General features: G+C 38.3%; 1 protein-coding gene across 1 annotated transcript in view; it reads left to right on the top strand.

Annotated features, from left to right (window-relative positions):
* Positions 1-16,108, top strand: part of NOTCH2 (notch receptor 2) — a 166,006-nt gene that overhangs the window by 79,690 nt on the left and 70,208 nt on the right. Inside the window, exons 3-5 of the mRNA XM_049765971.1 lie at positions 102-361; positions 3,940-4,275; positions 15,837-15,959. Of these exons, the coding sequence (XP_049621928.1) occupies positions 102-361; positions 3,940-4,275; positions 15,837-15,959 (719 nt within the window). The remainder of the gene's footprint in view (positions 1-101; positions 362-3,939; positions 4,276-15,836; positions 15,960-16,108) is intronic.

The raw sequence follows: 16,108 nt of genomic DNA on the forward strand, positions 1-16,108 counted from the left end.
CTCCCATTCTTCTTTTTTTTTTTAAATGGGCTGCATTATCTGATATGGGTGTTGGATGTATGCCAAGTGTTTTCATGGACTTTTCTCTTTTTTTCATACAGGTGCCCAGAGGGCTTCTTGGGAGAATATTGTCAACATCGAGACCCCTGTGAGAAGGATCGCTGCCAGAATGGTGGGACATGTGTCCCCCAGGCATTGCTAGGGAAAGCCACATGTCGATGTGCCCCGGGATTCACAGGAGAGAACTGCCAGTACTCTACCTCTCACCCCTGCTTTGTGTCTCGTCCCTGCCTGAATGGAGGCACTTGCCAAATGCTTAGCCGAGATGCCTACGAGTGCACCTGCCAAGTTGGTTTTACAGGTAACAAATGAAACCGAACTAGTCTTTCCTAATCTCAGCGGTTATCTTTATTTAAATACTCTAGGTAATGGTATCTGGTTCTGTGACAAATCAGATAGTTATCCTCAACTCTGTAAGAATTTTAGCAAGGGTGAAAGAGAAAAAAATGTTTAAGTACTCAGAAATCTATAGCTGCTTATGGTATAATTTGTTAGCATTAATTCATTGTTATCAGGAGTAAAGCTATTGATGCTGTTATTGCTTCTTAAATGTGTCTCTTCTTTTTGTTTTTGTTTTTGGGTCACACCCGGCAGCACTCAGGAATTACTCCTGGCTCTATGCTCAGAAATCGCTCCTGGCAGGCACGGGGGACCAGATGGGATGCCGGGATTTGAACCACAGACCTTCTGCATGAAAGGCAAATGCCTTACCTCCATGCTATTTCTCCGGCCCCAAATGTGTCTCTTCTAAAACTTCTAGGAAGCTGAATTTCTGATGTTCTGAACCCCGTTCATCTTGCTTACATTTTTTTAAACCCTCATCTACTAAAGTTTTCTATTCCGTGGAAGCCTATTTTGAGTCAAATTACAACTTTCCCCAGAGAATCTATCCAATGGGTTCAAATGTCATTGTCTCATCAGTTACTGATTTCATTGTTATCCTTTTAGCTCTACCCCATCCTGATGTACAGGCATCTCTCTCCTTAAAATTTTTTTACTTTATTTAAAGAAAATGCACCACATATTTGACCATAATACATTTGTTTCTGGATAAGTAAAAGCAAAGTTATTAAAAAAAAAAGAATAGGAAGTTAAAAAAGTAAGAGAAGAAAGAAATTTTAAAAAAGAAGTACAGTGACAAGCAAATTTGTGAAAATCATCTTCTCTCCAATGAGGTCATTAGGAAATACATTTGTTATCGTATAAGTGAGAGCAAGGTTATTACAAAAAGAATGGAAAAAATAAAAAAGAAAAAGAAAGAAAAAATAAAAGAAATACATTGGCAAGCAAATCTATGTAAATTATTGTATCTCCAATAAAGTCCTTAAGATAATGGCAGAAGGTTTAGTAAGTTCTTATTGTTAATTTTTCATTCTTTTATTTTGTTTCTGAACATTAGTGACCTCAGGTAAGCATTGTCATCTAAATTGGTGTATTTCTATAACATCAAATAAATGATGTTTTCCAGGAATTCAAAGCATTATTACTGATATTGAAGCTTTTGTGGGACATGTCCTCAGCTGCCAGGCCTCCCAAGAGAAAGAGGATGCAGGGGGAAGGTACCCAAACATGTTTTTTTTTTTTTGTTTTTTTTTTTTTTTTAGTTTTTGGGTCACCCCCGGCAGTGCTCAGGGGTTACTCCTGGCTGTCTGCTCAGAAATAGCTCCTGGCAGGCACGGGGGACCCTATGGGACACCGGGATTTGAACCAACCACCTTAGGTCCTGGATCGGCTGCTTGCAAGGCAAATGCCGCTGTGCTATCTCTCCGGGCCCACCCAAACATGTTTTAAAAAAAGCTGTGGTGATATTAGCCCACATTCTGGCATACCTGAAATTTGGCCAAATTGGTGTCTCCAAAGAGAACCATAGAGAGTGGTGAGGCAGGGCCATAGCAATGCAATGATTATGGGTGATGGATACAGCCAGTGTGACTTCGGAGGGTGGAAGCTTGGCCCGCCTTGCTATCTGAGATCTCCAGTTTTCGGCTGCATGGCTGGTGTAGCTCATGACTTTTCACGGCTTGATTTACATCTTTTTTTGAGAAAAGAGTGAGTCTATAGAGCTGTCCGGTGTGAACATAGAGACTGCATTTATGGATGTGTTTACAGCTGCCCTCAAACTCAATCTCTCGACATACATAGGGGCAATCATGAATACACTGATTACTCAAAGCTAGAAGCTGTCCCTGTCACTCTCTTCTTTTTTAAATCAATGTCATGACTCCCATTTTTTTTTATGATGACCAAATGGAATATTAACAAATTCAGGGGGCTTCTTCAGCTTTAGATGTAAAGAATAGTCAAGCTAATTTTTCTAAGTTATATAGTAATAGTATTACCATATGCCCATGTATATGATATATATGTATGTATATATGTATATACTTAAAAAAATATACTTTGCTTCCTTGGAGTCATGACTTAACTTTCAGTACAACAGTCTTTTGTTTGTTTGTTTGTTTTGTTTTGTTTTTGGATCACACCTGGCAGCGCTCAGGGATTACTCCTGGCTCTATGCTGAGAAATTGCTCCTGGCAGGCTTGGGGGACCATATGGGATGCCGGGATTTGAACCACCATCCTTCTGCCTGCAAGGCGAATTCCCTTCCTTCACGTTATCTCTCTGGCCCCAAGTACAACAGTCTTTCTGCTTCCATTGGTTCTTTCCTCCCTGAGTCTGTAAGAGTTAACTTTTTAGACCTTTTATTTGGTTTGGTATTTTTGTTTGTTTATTTTGTCTAATTTTTTTTTGGTGGGGTCCACACTCAGTGGTGCTCAGGAGTTACTCCTGAATGCGCTCAGAAATTGTTTCTGGTAAGCTTGGGGGGCCATATGGGATTCTGGAGATTGAACCCCAGTTCATCCCGGTCATCTGTATGCAAGGCAAACCCCCTACTACTGTGTTATCACTCCTGCCCCAACTTTCTAGACCTTTATTCTCATAGTTCTTTTAACATATAAAAAAATTCACTTGTTAAAAGAGCCAGAGATTCTTTATTCTCTTTAAGCATATCAAGTGATATCTTTAGCAATATTACAGTTGATGTTTTCTAGAACATTTGTGTGTATTTGTTGTATATGAAAGCTCTAGGATTAACTTTTCTATCAGTTAAGATGCCAATTTAGTAACTATATATTGTAGAAAATATCAGGACCCTTTATTGATAGACATGTTTGGAGTATCTGTTGTGACAAATTAATCCCTGCCAGTGTGGCAGGTATAACAGAAGGTAACAACAAGCTTATATGCAAATGCATGGTTGTGTGTGAGATGGAGCTGAAGAAGGCATTTTGGATTACTTCAGTGGTGGTCCTTATGAGTAGAGGGCCAGAGTTGGGTTATAGTTGGTAGGGTGCATGTCTTACTTGCAACTGACCCACGCTCAATTCCCAACACCCCATAGGGTCCCCCAAGTCTGATAGAAGTGCAGAACCAGGAGTTTTGAAATCAAAACTAAAAATGAATAAACAAAAGAAGTAGAGTCGTAATAAAGAGTTTATTGAGAAAACAACAAAGAAGAGACATTCCATACAAAGGAACAACTAACAACTAACACAGATACACAAAGTTTTGGGACAGTCGGTGGATCCAAACCTCTCTGTTCTGCAGGGATTTATGGGAACTTGAACTATCTAACGTGTAGTCTTCTTCATGTGCTCTGCTGAGTCTATATATTCAGTGAGGGTTCTGGACAGTGTCCAGATCAGACAATTCAAGTGGAGACTTTGGTGTTGGCTTGTTGTCAAATTTAAAGAGCTTGAGTTTTGTCCAGGTCAGATCTCCCTGCATCATCTCTGGGACAGTAGATATGGAGTGTTAAGGCTAGGGGATACTTTCTTCCTCTGGGCAGTTACTGAGTTCTGTTTATCCTTTCTTTAGGTAAGCAGTGCCAATGGACTGATGCTTGCCTGTCTCAACCCTGCACAAATGGCAGTACCTGTATCACTGTGGCCAACCAGTTCTCCTGCATATGCCCAGAAGGCTTCACAGGACAGAAGTGTGACATTGACATCAACGAGTGTGAAGTTCCAGGACAGTGCGAGCATGGCGGCACCTGCCTCAACCTGCCAGGTTCCTACCAATGCCAGTGCCCCCAGGGATTCACAGGCGAGCACTGTGACAGCCCCTATGTGCCCTGCGCACCTTCCCCTTGTGCCAACGGAGGCACCTGCCGACAGACTGGTGACTTCACTTTTGAATGCAACTGTCTTCCAGGTATGGAACCCTTGTGGAGTCCTGGGATTATGGGGGTGGAGAGGGGGCAAAGGCCTTGGTTCTCCAGAAAGAAGCTGCTGGATGTGGCTCAGTTACTTCTTAGGATGTTTTTCTTCCCAGTAGGTAAAAGAGGGAAGTGAGGATTTGGTTGCTGGGGAGTGAGGAATTTTATGGTCCCAATATGATTCATAAACTGAGCAGGGGACAATTTAACTTGTCAGGATTTGTGATAATGAATGAGTAGGAAATTGTTCATTGCCCTCCTATTAGAAACAAGAAAAATAACTTCAGGAAAGGACTAGTTAAGTCTGTAGGATAGAAATGGGGGCATAATAAGAACGGAACACTTTTTAAATGTTGTATTTTAAAATCGCACATGAAATTTAAAAAACACTTTTTTTTTTTTTTTTGCTTTTTGGGCCACACCCAGCGATGCTCAGGGGTTACTCCTGGCTGTGCACTCAGAAATCGCTCCTGGCTTGGTGGACCATATGGGACACTGGGGGATTTAAATACATTTTTTTTTGGTTTGGGGTGTCACTTGATGGTGTTCAGGCGCATTTCTTAGCCTAGTGCTTAAGAGTTATTCCTGTTGGCACTTAGAAAGACTTTGTGCTACCAAGGGATCTAACATAGGATACCTGCCTATGAGGCCTACACTCCAGCCCTTTGAATCATCTTCCAAGCTTCAAAAAATACCTTAAAATAAATCAACAGTAGTAAGTTATCAGCTTTCCTGTATATGTTAATCTCTGATGGGAGAATCAGTTATTTTCTTACCTACCTAAATATATTCATCTTCTCCGTTGTATTTTTTTTTCCTTGTGTTTCTGGCCCTTCGCATTTTGTGTGTGTACCCTCTCTGCCTTTTTGCGTAACCCTGCCATGAACTGAAGATGGAAAATATTAGAGCTGGTAGAGTGGTAATGTTTGTTAACCAATCACTTTTTTTTTATGAGATCTGGTATATAGCACATAACACAATCACACATAACCTCAATGTGAATAGAGAACAAGGAGCGTAGGAGCTTAGGACCCAGTATTTTGTAGAGTGATCCAGCCCAGTTGACTCTGAACTCCTCCAGACATGATGGGTAGGCTGAAAACTGAGAATTTTGATTGGGAACAGAACACAGGCAGCTGGGGTAGATGAATTACTAAGCAACAAAGATTCTGTTTTTATACAAATATCCTTGGTCCAGAAACAAAAGGAAAACTGTAGGGGGGTAGTAATGTGCTAAGCAAGCAGAAATGCTTCAAAAAGGAGTTGTTCTAACTAGTCTTTTGGCGTGAAAATGTAATAGTCTAGTGTTGTGGGTATGGGTCACATACAATAGGATTCAATTTTTTTTAATCTTTTGAGGACTAATGTTCATTTATTTATCCTTTGAATAAAACCAAAAGGAAGTTTATTAATTTTATTCAGTAAAATTTTTTGTTGACAAATTTCAAGGTACTATGCTACATGCTTGAGATATACTGACATAGAAAATGCTGCATACTGTAGTAAACTTGACCAATTAACTGTAAGCCACAAGAACAAATTATTAAACTATATTGCTTTCACTCCTTTTTCAATAAATAGTTATCATGAAATATTTTTATTAACTTAATATTTACTAGCATTCACATTTTCTTAAAAAGGGACCAGATAAAAGATATATGGCTTCCTTTCTTTTTTCTTTGCATTTTAAGGATTAAAGAAGGAAATAGAAATGTGAAGAACTTAATTTTGCAAATATTCTAGTAGTCTAAGTGGCTAGTAAATAACTTAGTGTGATCTATTGTTGGAAGTTAACTGTGTTTTTCAGTTTCAAGAAAATTACTCCTAATAATTGCCATAACAAGGGTTGATTTGGCAGTGAGATACTGGCGGGAAGTCAGAAGTCAATAAAGGAAGTTTTTAGCTAGGAGAGAGTGATTATTCACTCGCATAGTCTCTGCATTGTTATTCTCTAGGCATGATAAGAACCTTAGGGAATTCTCAGAGTGTGAGAGTGTGTCCAGGAAAGGATCTGTCAGACCAGAATAGTATCTCCTCCTTGAGAAAGGAAATAACCAGGGATTCCACATCTGAGAGGTTGCCAGGAAGAGTGGGAGGGAGTAAGGAGAGCTTGGCTCTTTCTTAGCACTACTTATAGTTTCAACAGCAAGAAACGTCTCTCCTCACTGATATTGCTGGTGTGTGTGTGTGTGTGTGTGTGTGTGTGTGTCTGTGTGTGTGTGTGCGTGTGTGTGTGTGTTGGAGCTTTGCATGGAAGTAGAGGTGGGCAAAGGGAAAGGGAAAATATTTGGGGCAAGAAAAATACTAACATTTTTGCCTTTTATGAGTCAGGCAGTATGCCAGCAACTTCTGTGTTCATTATATCCATCACGCAAAATTGGGAGAGGGGATAAATAAGAGTTTTTGAAATTTTCCAGATCAAATAGCTCAGGTTTGGAAATGTTAAGGGCTGTACGTACACATAAGTTGCACAGCTGACATGTGTTTAGGCTGGATCTTGAAACCCAGGCAAGTTATCTCTGTTCTGTGCATCATACATCTTTCTACCTTATTCTACACTGCTTCTCTCCAGAAGGTGCTTTGGAAATGTGTGCAGCTTTGGGCTAAATGCTTTCAAGTGTTTGACATTTTTTTTAAGTCCGTTTAAGTTGTAAGACATAAATACGTAGTTCTTATTCTAATCCAATTATGAACAAATAGTATTTGATGTGTGTCGACCTATATTTGGCATCATGCTGACATTTATAGTTAATTAGACTAGTTTTTGCCTTTAGGGGGCCCCTTGATCTAAAGCAGATGTTGACAACAACTTGAACAATATATAGAAGGAAATTAAAAAAAGAATTAAAAACAACAGATGCTGTAGTAACACTGTGACTATATAGGCATTTAAACAATTAAACCATGTTTGTGCTTATTGTTTCTATGTCTCAAGTAGATTTGGAAAAGTATTCACTTTATTATTTTCACATCGCCAAATCGTGCCTCGTTCAAGAGTTTCTTTTAGAATGCTCTTTTCATTATCCAATACCATTATCCTTGCCTCTCCCTCTATTGTTTTCCACAGGAGATGAAATGTTTATATTCACTTCTTCACTCTTAACTGAATGGCATCATTATTTTAGTTCTAAAAATAGGGAAACCAAGTCAGCAGAAGACTTGATACAGTTGTTAGGGTGTTAGGCTGTTAGCTTTGTTAGGGAAGATATCCTTCAACTCTCACACTATATTGCTTCTCATACAGTATTTGCCCTTTTAATCGAGATCTGCACCAATCACCCTGTTTAAATTTGTAATCACCCCTTCCTCCCTCTAAATTACTGACCCTTGTTTTTCCATTTCTTTTCCTGTAACACTTATCTCCTTACTGTATTATTTGCACTATATAATTTACTTCATATGTCTATTGTTTATTGTCTACTTTTCCCAAAATCTGCCTCTTTCTTTTCCTCTAGAGTGCAAATTAAAGTACATTTTTTGGGGGGTGGGTGGGTTTGGACCACACCCATCGGTACTCAGGGGTTACTGTGTGCTCAGAAATGGCTCCTGTCAAGGTTGGGGGACCATATGGGATTCCAGGGATTGAACTCAGTGGGTCCTGGGTCAACTGTGTTAAGGCAAATGCCCTACCCGTTCTGCTATTGCTTTGGCCCCAAGTTTCTATATAATGTTTTATCTCAAATAGCTAAATTAGTGCCAAGCACATCATAATAGGCATACAAAATATATTTCACTGATTTTTGTATGCGATTATAGCAATGTATAGCTTTGGTATCTGCTTCCTGGACTTGATTTGACTTTTTCATTTGCACGTGAATATGCTAACAATTAATGATAAGCACATTTTTTCAACTTTTGAAAGTCAGTGACCCTCACATAAGTTAGTGATTATATTCAGATGGTTATAATTCTTTTCCTCCAAAGGGCAATATAGTAACAGTTAATTGTAGTGTTATTGTAAGGCTTGTGAGGAAGGAAAATAAAACTGCAAACATGACTCCTTCTGTGTGACAAAGATGTTTTCATAGAGGGGGAAAAAAAAGAGAATTTTTAAAAGGGACCTAATAGGAGCAAACCAGAAAACTGTATAACATCATTTCCTTGCATTAACAACTATCAGGAATCAAAACTCTTCATGAGTTTTACCAAAAGTCATAGGAGGTATATTCTTTTTTTTAATATTTCTTTTTTGTTTTTTTTTTCTTATTTTATAATATCCTTATTTAAGCACCATGCTTACAAACATGATTGTAATTGGGTTTCAGTCATTAAAAAAAGAACAACCTCCCCCACCAGTGCAAACTTCCCACCACTGATGACCCTCATCTCCCTTCACTCCCACTCCCTGTCTGTATTGGAGACAGGCATTCTACTTTTCTCACTCATTAACATTGTCATGATAGTTGTTAGTGTAGTTATTTCTCTAACTGCACTCACCACTCTTTGTGGGGAGCTTCATATCATGAGCCGGTCCTTGCAGCCCTTGTCTCTGTTGTCTCTGGGCATTATTACAATAATGTCTTTTACTTTTCTTAAAACCCATAGATGAATGAGACTATTCTGTGTCTATCTCGCCTTCTGACTTATTTCACTCAGCGTAATAGTTTCCATGTTCATTCATGTATAGGAAAATCTCATGACTTTATTTCTCCTGATGGCTGCATAATATTCCATTATGCAGATGTAGCACAGTTTCGTTAGCCATTTATTTGTTGAAGGGCAACTCTGTTGTTTCCAGATTCTGGCTATTGTAAATAGAGCTGCAATGAATATAGGTGTGCAGAAGGCATTTTTGTGTTCCTAGGATATATCCCTAGGAGTGTTACGGCTGGATCATATGGGAGCTCATTTTCCAGTTTTTTGAGGAATCTCCATATTGCTCTTCATAAAGATCGGACTAGACGTCGTTCCCACCATCAGTCAATGAGAGTTATAGGAGGGATATTCACTAGAAATAAGAATAAAACAAATAGTGGAATCATGTAATCCTGATGTTTTGGGGGCTAAAACCAAATAATTGCGAGAGAATATCTGAAAATATCTGGGAATAATTGAATAAAGTAATGAAGGTCCTACCTCCAAAAGTGGGAGGTGTAAGTCTACAAGGTTGGTAGAAGGCTGTGCCTTGTGAGTTCACAATTGGATTGAACAGTCCTTGGTGTAGCTCCATTACTTTCTCACCCATACTTCTCTTTCCTTGATTTTTTTTTAAATTAGATCACTCACTGTAACCAATTTATTTTATTATTTTGGGAATAATAAATCCTAAGGCAGTTCTAAGCAACTATTAGGGCTTCAACACTGTGGTGCCAAGGATTTCCAGGGCCACCCTAGCAATGCTCGTTAGGCAATGCTTGAGGTGACCATTTGGTTCTGAAGGTCAAATTAGTTTGTTGGTTGCAGAGCAACATGGTGTAGTCCCTCTCTCTCCCTTATTTTATTTTTTTACAGGTGCTGTGCAATGCAGGGCGTTGAACTCAAGGGCCTTGCGCATGCTAGCGATGTACTCTACCATTTGAACAGTCTCTCAGCTCTCCCTTGCTTATTTCATTTATTATTTTTTTGCTTCCCAAAAGGCTATTTGATCTCCCCCTTCAAGAAACACAAGTTTATTCCTTGTAGTCCACATTTATAGTTTATATACTTGTTATGTATAATACTTCTATATCATTAAAATCAAGCTTTACGTTTTTGTGCTTCCTTTGTTGTGGTTGAATTTTAAAACTTTGAAATTCTCTCTTGCGTTCTACATGCAGAGATGCAATGTTATTTCGAGTATTGGACTAATTGCATCTTTTCTGGGTCTGCAGCAGATACAGAAACTATCTTATTACTTTTCCAAATACTTTACTTTAGACTCTTTGATTCCATTCCTAAGTCTAGTTTTCCTTACTACTTCTGAAAATCTTACCTCTTCTTCCAGGCACTATAGATTCATCCATACTATGTTCTCAGTATTCTGTCACCTTTCCCCAGACATACATTGCTTGTTTTATAAAAAAAGAAATTAATCTATTACTTTTCAAAGGCTCCTGTACTGTCCTGCTCTTGGAAGTAAATACACTGGTAATAGATATAGTATTGGAATTTGTGCACGAGAAGTCATTATTAATAGTATTGTAAACCACAAAATCTTAATAAAAATTTTAATAATTTAAAAAATGTATAAAATGAAAAAAATTCCTTCTCTCTCTTGAATATTTTCTATCCTCAGGGGGAGGATTTAAGAATCTAAGGTCTTTTGGCAACCTGTATTCCTTTATTTCTTTAGCACAGCACTTATCAAATAGATTGTTTGTTCATTACTCCCATTGGATACTCCTTAGTCCTCCCTGAGTACTAGAGCTTGCCACAAAAATGAGAGAAATGAATAAACTGGGTATGAGAGAGAAGATTCTCTACAGTCTATAATTTTGTCAAATTCTAAATTTCTGTTTTAACATTCCTACCATTTCTGTAGCTTCTTTGATGATAAAGTTAGAAAGTAAAGGGGAGATCCATAAAGAATTGTCAAGGGAGGCTCTTAGGAGCAGTCAGGGCAGTGGTGAATGATGGTGGCAGGGAAGAGGTGCAGACAAGGGGGGTCAGTGACCTCACCTGAGCTCATTCACAGGAAGGATGATGCATGCTAAGAAAACCAGCTGGACATAAAAAAAAAAAAAGGCCAGTTGGCTTTTGCGGTAAGCTTCTCTCCAGAAAGGGAATGTGGATGTGGGGAGATCATCTCAGTCATTTGCTGTTTTTCTGCCTTTTACCTAGTTCTGAATGTCCTTGTTCTTTTGTTTTTTTAAACACTTGCTCTTTATCCATGTACAATCGAATCTTTTTTTTTCTTTTTCTTTTCTTTATTTCCCTCCTTTTTTTCTGAGTACTTGCAGCCTAGCCCAACAGCATTCTGTTATGTCATAATTTCCCACTTTCCTGCCCTCTCTTGTGTGTGTGTGTGTGTGTGTGTGTGTGTGTGTGTGTGTGTGTGCGCGCGCGCGCGTACGCAGATGCATTTGTGTACATATGTCTTTCTGCCAAACCTTCCCCCCACAACCTCCTTATCCCACGGGGGTCTGAAACGGAAAGACATAGATCCTCTCTCTCTCTCTCTCTCTCTCTCTCTCTCTCTCTCTCTCTCTCTCTCTCTCTCTCTCTCTCTCTCTCTCTCTATTTCTCTCTCTCTCTATTTCTCTCTCTCTCTCTATTTCTCTCTCTCTCTCCCTCACTCTCTCTCTCTCTACTATTCCTCTGTGGAATTACAAATTCAAATGAGCTTTCCTGCTGCTCACCCTTATTGTCATCATCTATCAGTTACATGGCCCATGGTTTTATAGCCGCACAGTTTTAAAATGTTCCTTCTAAGTTTGATTTCTCTCCTTTTAGCCTTTTAAGGACATGGACTGGCTTTGAGCAGTCCAGTGCTTTCTATGCAGTCACGTGAGCTTCTCTGAAATCTGCTACACCCATCCCACCCACAGGTCTGGAGATTTGTCTGTTTTCCTTTCCCCTAAAACCTTAAAATATATTTAGAAGAAATGCTTATTTATTCATGGAAGCCCTATGGCACAATACCCCCCTGCCCCGTCTCTTGGGCAGGCTCTTTCTTAGAAGAATTTGTTCTCTATTTTCAAAATAGAGTTCTATATCTCTATTTTTAAAGCATAAATCCTGTTAACTTTGGAGGAAAACTGATTTGGCTGGAGTTTTCTCAACCATGGGAACTTTTATCTTTAAGGTCAGCTTTTCAGAGGATTGAAAGGGAATTCTGGGGTCCCAGGGTTCAATACTAATTGAAACTGGGTAAAGACTTAGTTCAATGTTGACTCTTACTACTATCAATGTAAAATTGGACAACTCAGCCATGTGACTGTCAAATTGCTGAGCTGCAGAAGAATTTAATCTCTAAGGGAAGTTGTGATGTTGCTGATATACTACTAACTAAAATCTGTCGAAATATTCATCAAGTACTTTTTTCAGTGCTTCCATCTAATTTGATAACTTTATTGAGATAAACTTGCAAGCAACATAATTTGTTACTTTGAAATATGTAATCCAGAGGGTTTTTTTTTTAGTAGATATTAAATCCTCACTTCACTTCATTGCTTTTTGGAAACTGCACTTTTAAGCAAAACTATATATAATAAGTTGACTTTTATTCAAGAGACTGATAAAATAGTTACCTTTCTGTGTCATATTTCTGGTTACAGAAACATCACCAGACATGGAAGGGCCCAAATGCATTCATTCATTTATTCATTCATTTTTCCAACCTTCTTACTTTGGGGTTACAGGTATAATCCCTTGAGAATAGGCAGCTTTTGACAGGCTGTTCTGTCACAGGGTACAGTCACACCAGGGTACAGTCACACCTCTAGACACTTTCAGGAAGGGACAATTGAGATATGCAATGGGTTCTTCTCTTTGAGAAATGGGAAGGAACCTGGATGTCTGGACAAAACCTTATGCATACCTAAGTAGAATATACAACCTGTCTTTATATAGTTACCCTGACCAGGAACCAGTAATCAATTTTAATTTTCTCATTAATTTTAGAGTGAAATGACATTATTCAAGTATTTGCTATATTCACATATTTGGTATAACATCATTACCCTAGTCCATTTAAGGACAATTTTATCATCTCAGAAGAAATCTTGATCCACTAGTTGTCATTGTTATATTCCACCCTTAACTTTCTTTCAGCTCTAGGTACTGGCTATGAATCTACTTTCTGACACTATTTGCCTATTTACTTAGACATTTTGTATAAGTGAAACTATAATATGTGGTTATTTATAGTGGGCTATTTTTACTAAGGATCCTGTTTTAAAAGTTTATCCATATTATATGGGGTATCAGTACTTCATTTTTATTAACATTACATTGTATGACTTTACTGGATTTATTGGCTATTTGTATATATTCTTTGGAGAATTGTCTATTCACATCTTCTATTTTTTATAATTTGGTTGTACTTTTATTCTTATAAGAATTCTTTGTATATTTTAGATGACAAGTCAGTCAGTTATATATAGTCTATAGTTCTTTTCTCCCATTGTGTGGGCTATTTTTACTTTCCTTGTTTTTGTTGATTTTTTTGGGCCACACCCAGTGATGCTCAGAGGTTACTCTTGGATGTGTGCTCAGAACTTGCTCCTGGACCATATTGGAGGACCATATGGGATGCCAGGGGATCGAACCCCAGTTCATCTTAGGCTAGTGCCAGCAAGGCAAACACCTTACCACTTGTCTACCGCTCCGATCCCCTATTTTTATTTTTTTAGTGTATCATTTTAAAAAGAAAAAGGAATACATTGTATTTTATTACTATTTTAATTGTTTTGTAAGATCATGTATTTGGGGGTCCCACTTTACAGTTATTCTAAGTGTCTTGTCACATGGCACCATCACTGAAGTTTGATGGTAGTCTTTGAAGTTCAAATGATTTTTAAGTTTGATAAAGTCCCAACTGTTTATTTTTCCTTTTGTTTCCTGTGCTTTTTATCATATTTAAGAAAACTCTGCTTAATCTAAGTGGCAGATATTTATATCTTCCAAACTTCCTTTTCTCCTTTTTCTTGTTCTTTTTTGTGGTGCCAAGGTTCAAATCCTGGGTCTTACACATGTGAAACATGAACTTTTTCCCTGAGCCACATCCCTGACTTCTCTCCCAACATTCTTGGAATTTTTAACTCTTATGTTTTGGGTCACTTTTTGAGTGTGGTTTAAGGAGGGGTTCCACTTATATCCTTTTGCTTATTTATAGTCAGTCACCACCATTTATAGAAGTAAATGCATTTTAATATCTGACCTGTTTTTACAACCACCCTTTGAGGTAGGTCTTGTTAATTCCTCTAGGATGGAAAGACAGTATACATATCTTTTCTTGCTCATTCAGTTCTTACATGGCAATTCTGGGCTGAATTTAGGTAGTCTGGCTCCAGGAACTATGTTTTCAATCTTTACCTGTCTTTTTAACGTACCTATTTATTTACTGGGAAGAACTGATTCTGGAATAGTTAGTCCTGAAGAGAAAAGTTTTATTTCTTCATATATTATATGCTGTGCTATCACTGAAATGCGTCTGCTTTATTTCTCTGTGGCTGATAAATTTAGTCAGTTCTAGCATTATCTAATATAATTTAGTGTCAGTTTCATTTTTTAGTTTGGCTATAACAATTTAGGTTCTTTTATTTTTCCATTAAAACTTTTTTTTTTTTTGGTGGGGGGGGGGGGACACATCTAGTAATGTTCAGGACTTTTATTTGATGTCCTATACCCAATGCCCTGTGTAAGATTCCAAGTATTCTGAGTGGGAGAGAGGAAATTGAGGGATATTTTATTTTGGACTTTGGGTCACACCTGGTGGTGTGTAGAGCTTGCTGCTGGCTCTGCACCTAGAAATCATTCCTGGTGGTGCTGGAATTTTGGTATTTTGGAGATTGAAATCTTGTGGGCCCCAAACAAGGCAAGTGTCCTCCTCACTGTCTCTTTCAGCCCCCAGGTAACTTAAGGATATTTTGAGAGGACAAATATTTGGTCTTACTATATATTTCTGATAGGATTATATTCTCAGTGAATATTCTTTTGTTTTAAAGTTTAAAGCCTTTGGGATAGGAGATATTTTGTTTTGTTTTAAGCTTTAAAAATGTTTTAACACTCTTCTATTTTAATAGCTGAGGAACTTATCACAAGGAGGAAAAAATTTGGTATGTAAATGACAGAGGAACATGCAGCAGAAAGTTAGAGTGAAATTTGGTGTGTTAGTTTCATTTTTCATAAAACGGGAAACCACGAGGAAGGAAATAGTACTGTCAGTGTAGAAAGGCATAAAAAGAATCTTATATAGGGCTGGGCACTTAATTAGTATTAATGCCACCATTTCAGATAGCTTTTAATATTTGTATTGCACTTGACTTGCAAGGTGGCATTTAGAATAACTAGAAAGGCAGGTCTGTCAGGTAGTTTCAGCTTCATTTTGCAGATGAGGAAGCCATACTCATGGCTTGTAATTTTGCCATGTGTTAAGGAGCCGTAGGTGGGGAGGTTAGAACTCTACCCATCTCTTCTGACCTTACGTTCAATATTTTTCTTACTCCTCTAACCCACACCTAATTCTGGAGGCCTCCTTGAGAAGTTATCCTGAGAGAAAACATAACAGGAATTTAAATTGAATTAGGTAACCTTTTATCTCTTCTTTCCATTAACCTAGCATGAACTAGGGAAATTCCTTCCAAACAAAGGACCTAGTGACTAGCTCTCCTTTGTAGATGTCTACCTTCCCTGGAACCGTGCTCCCTCAAAACATTTGAAATGCTGTGAGGTAACTCTAAAGGCATGTCTTTGGCAAAGAGAGTCACTTGAACCGTCTGATTTTGTTTAAAGTCAGAGAAGTCAGGAGATTGGGGGATTGTTTTTAAGGTGAATTCTAAATTGTCCAGCTGCTGGCTGGTTACTCAACAATAGTGAAAATAGTGAGGCAGGTTTGTACTACTCAACATATTATGTGGGAGAAGAGACCACTACTGTATTAGAATTTACTCGATTTCTCTGCTGCTTCTCTTCCCAGGGTTTGAAGGAACTACTTGTGAGAGGAATATTGATGACTGCCCGAACCACAAGTGTCAGAATGGAGGAGTCTGTGTAGATGGAGTCAATACTTACAACTGCCGCTGTCCTCCTCAGTGGACAGGTAAGAAGCGAACGGGGTGTTATGCATAGGCAGGTAGACTGTTAGGGAAGTGGGTGCCTTTTCCAAATGATCTTATCAGACCTTGGAACCGGTCTGTAAACTGAGCACAAATCTGTGCTACGTTACAAGTTGTAATACTAAGCCATGTG

The sequence above is a fragment of the Suncus etruscus genome, chromosome 19 (genome assembly GCF_024139225.1).
Source record: "Suncus etruscus isolate mSunEtr1 chromosome 19, mSunEtr1.pri.cur, whole genome shotgun sequence".
NCBI lineage: Eukaryota > Metazoa > Chordata > Mammalia > Eulipotyphla > Soricidae > Suncus > Suncus etruscus.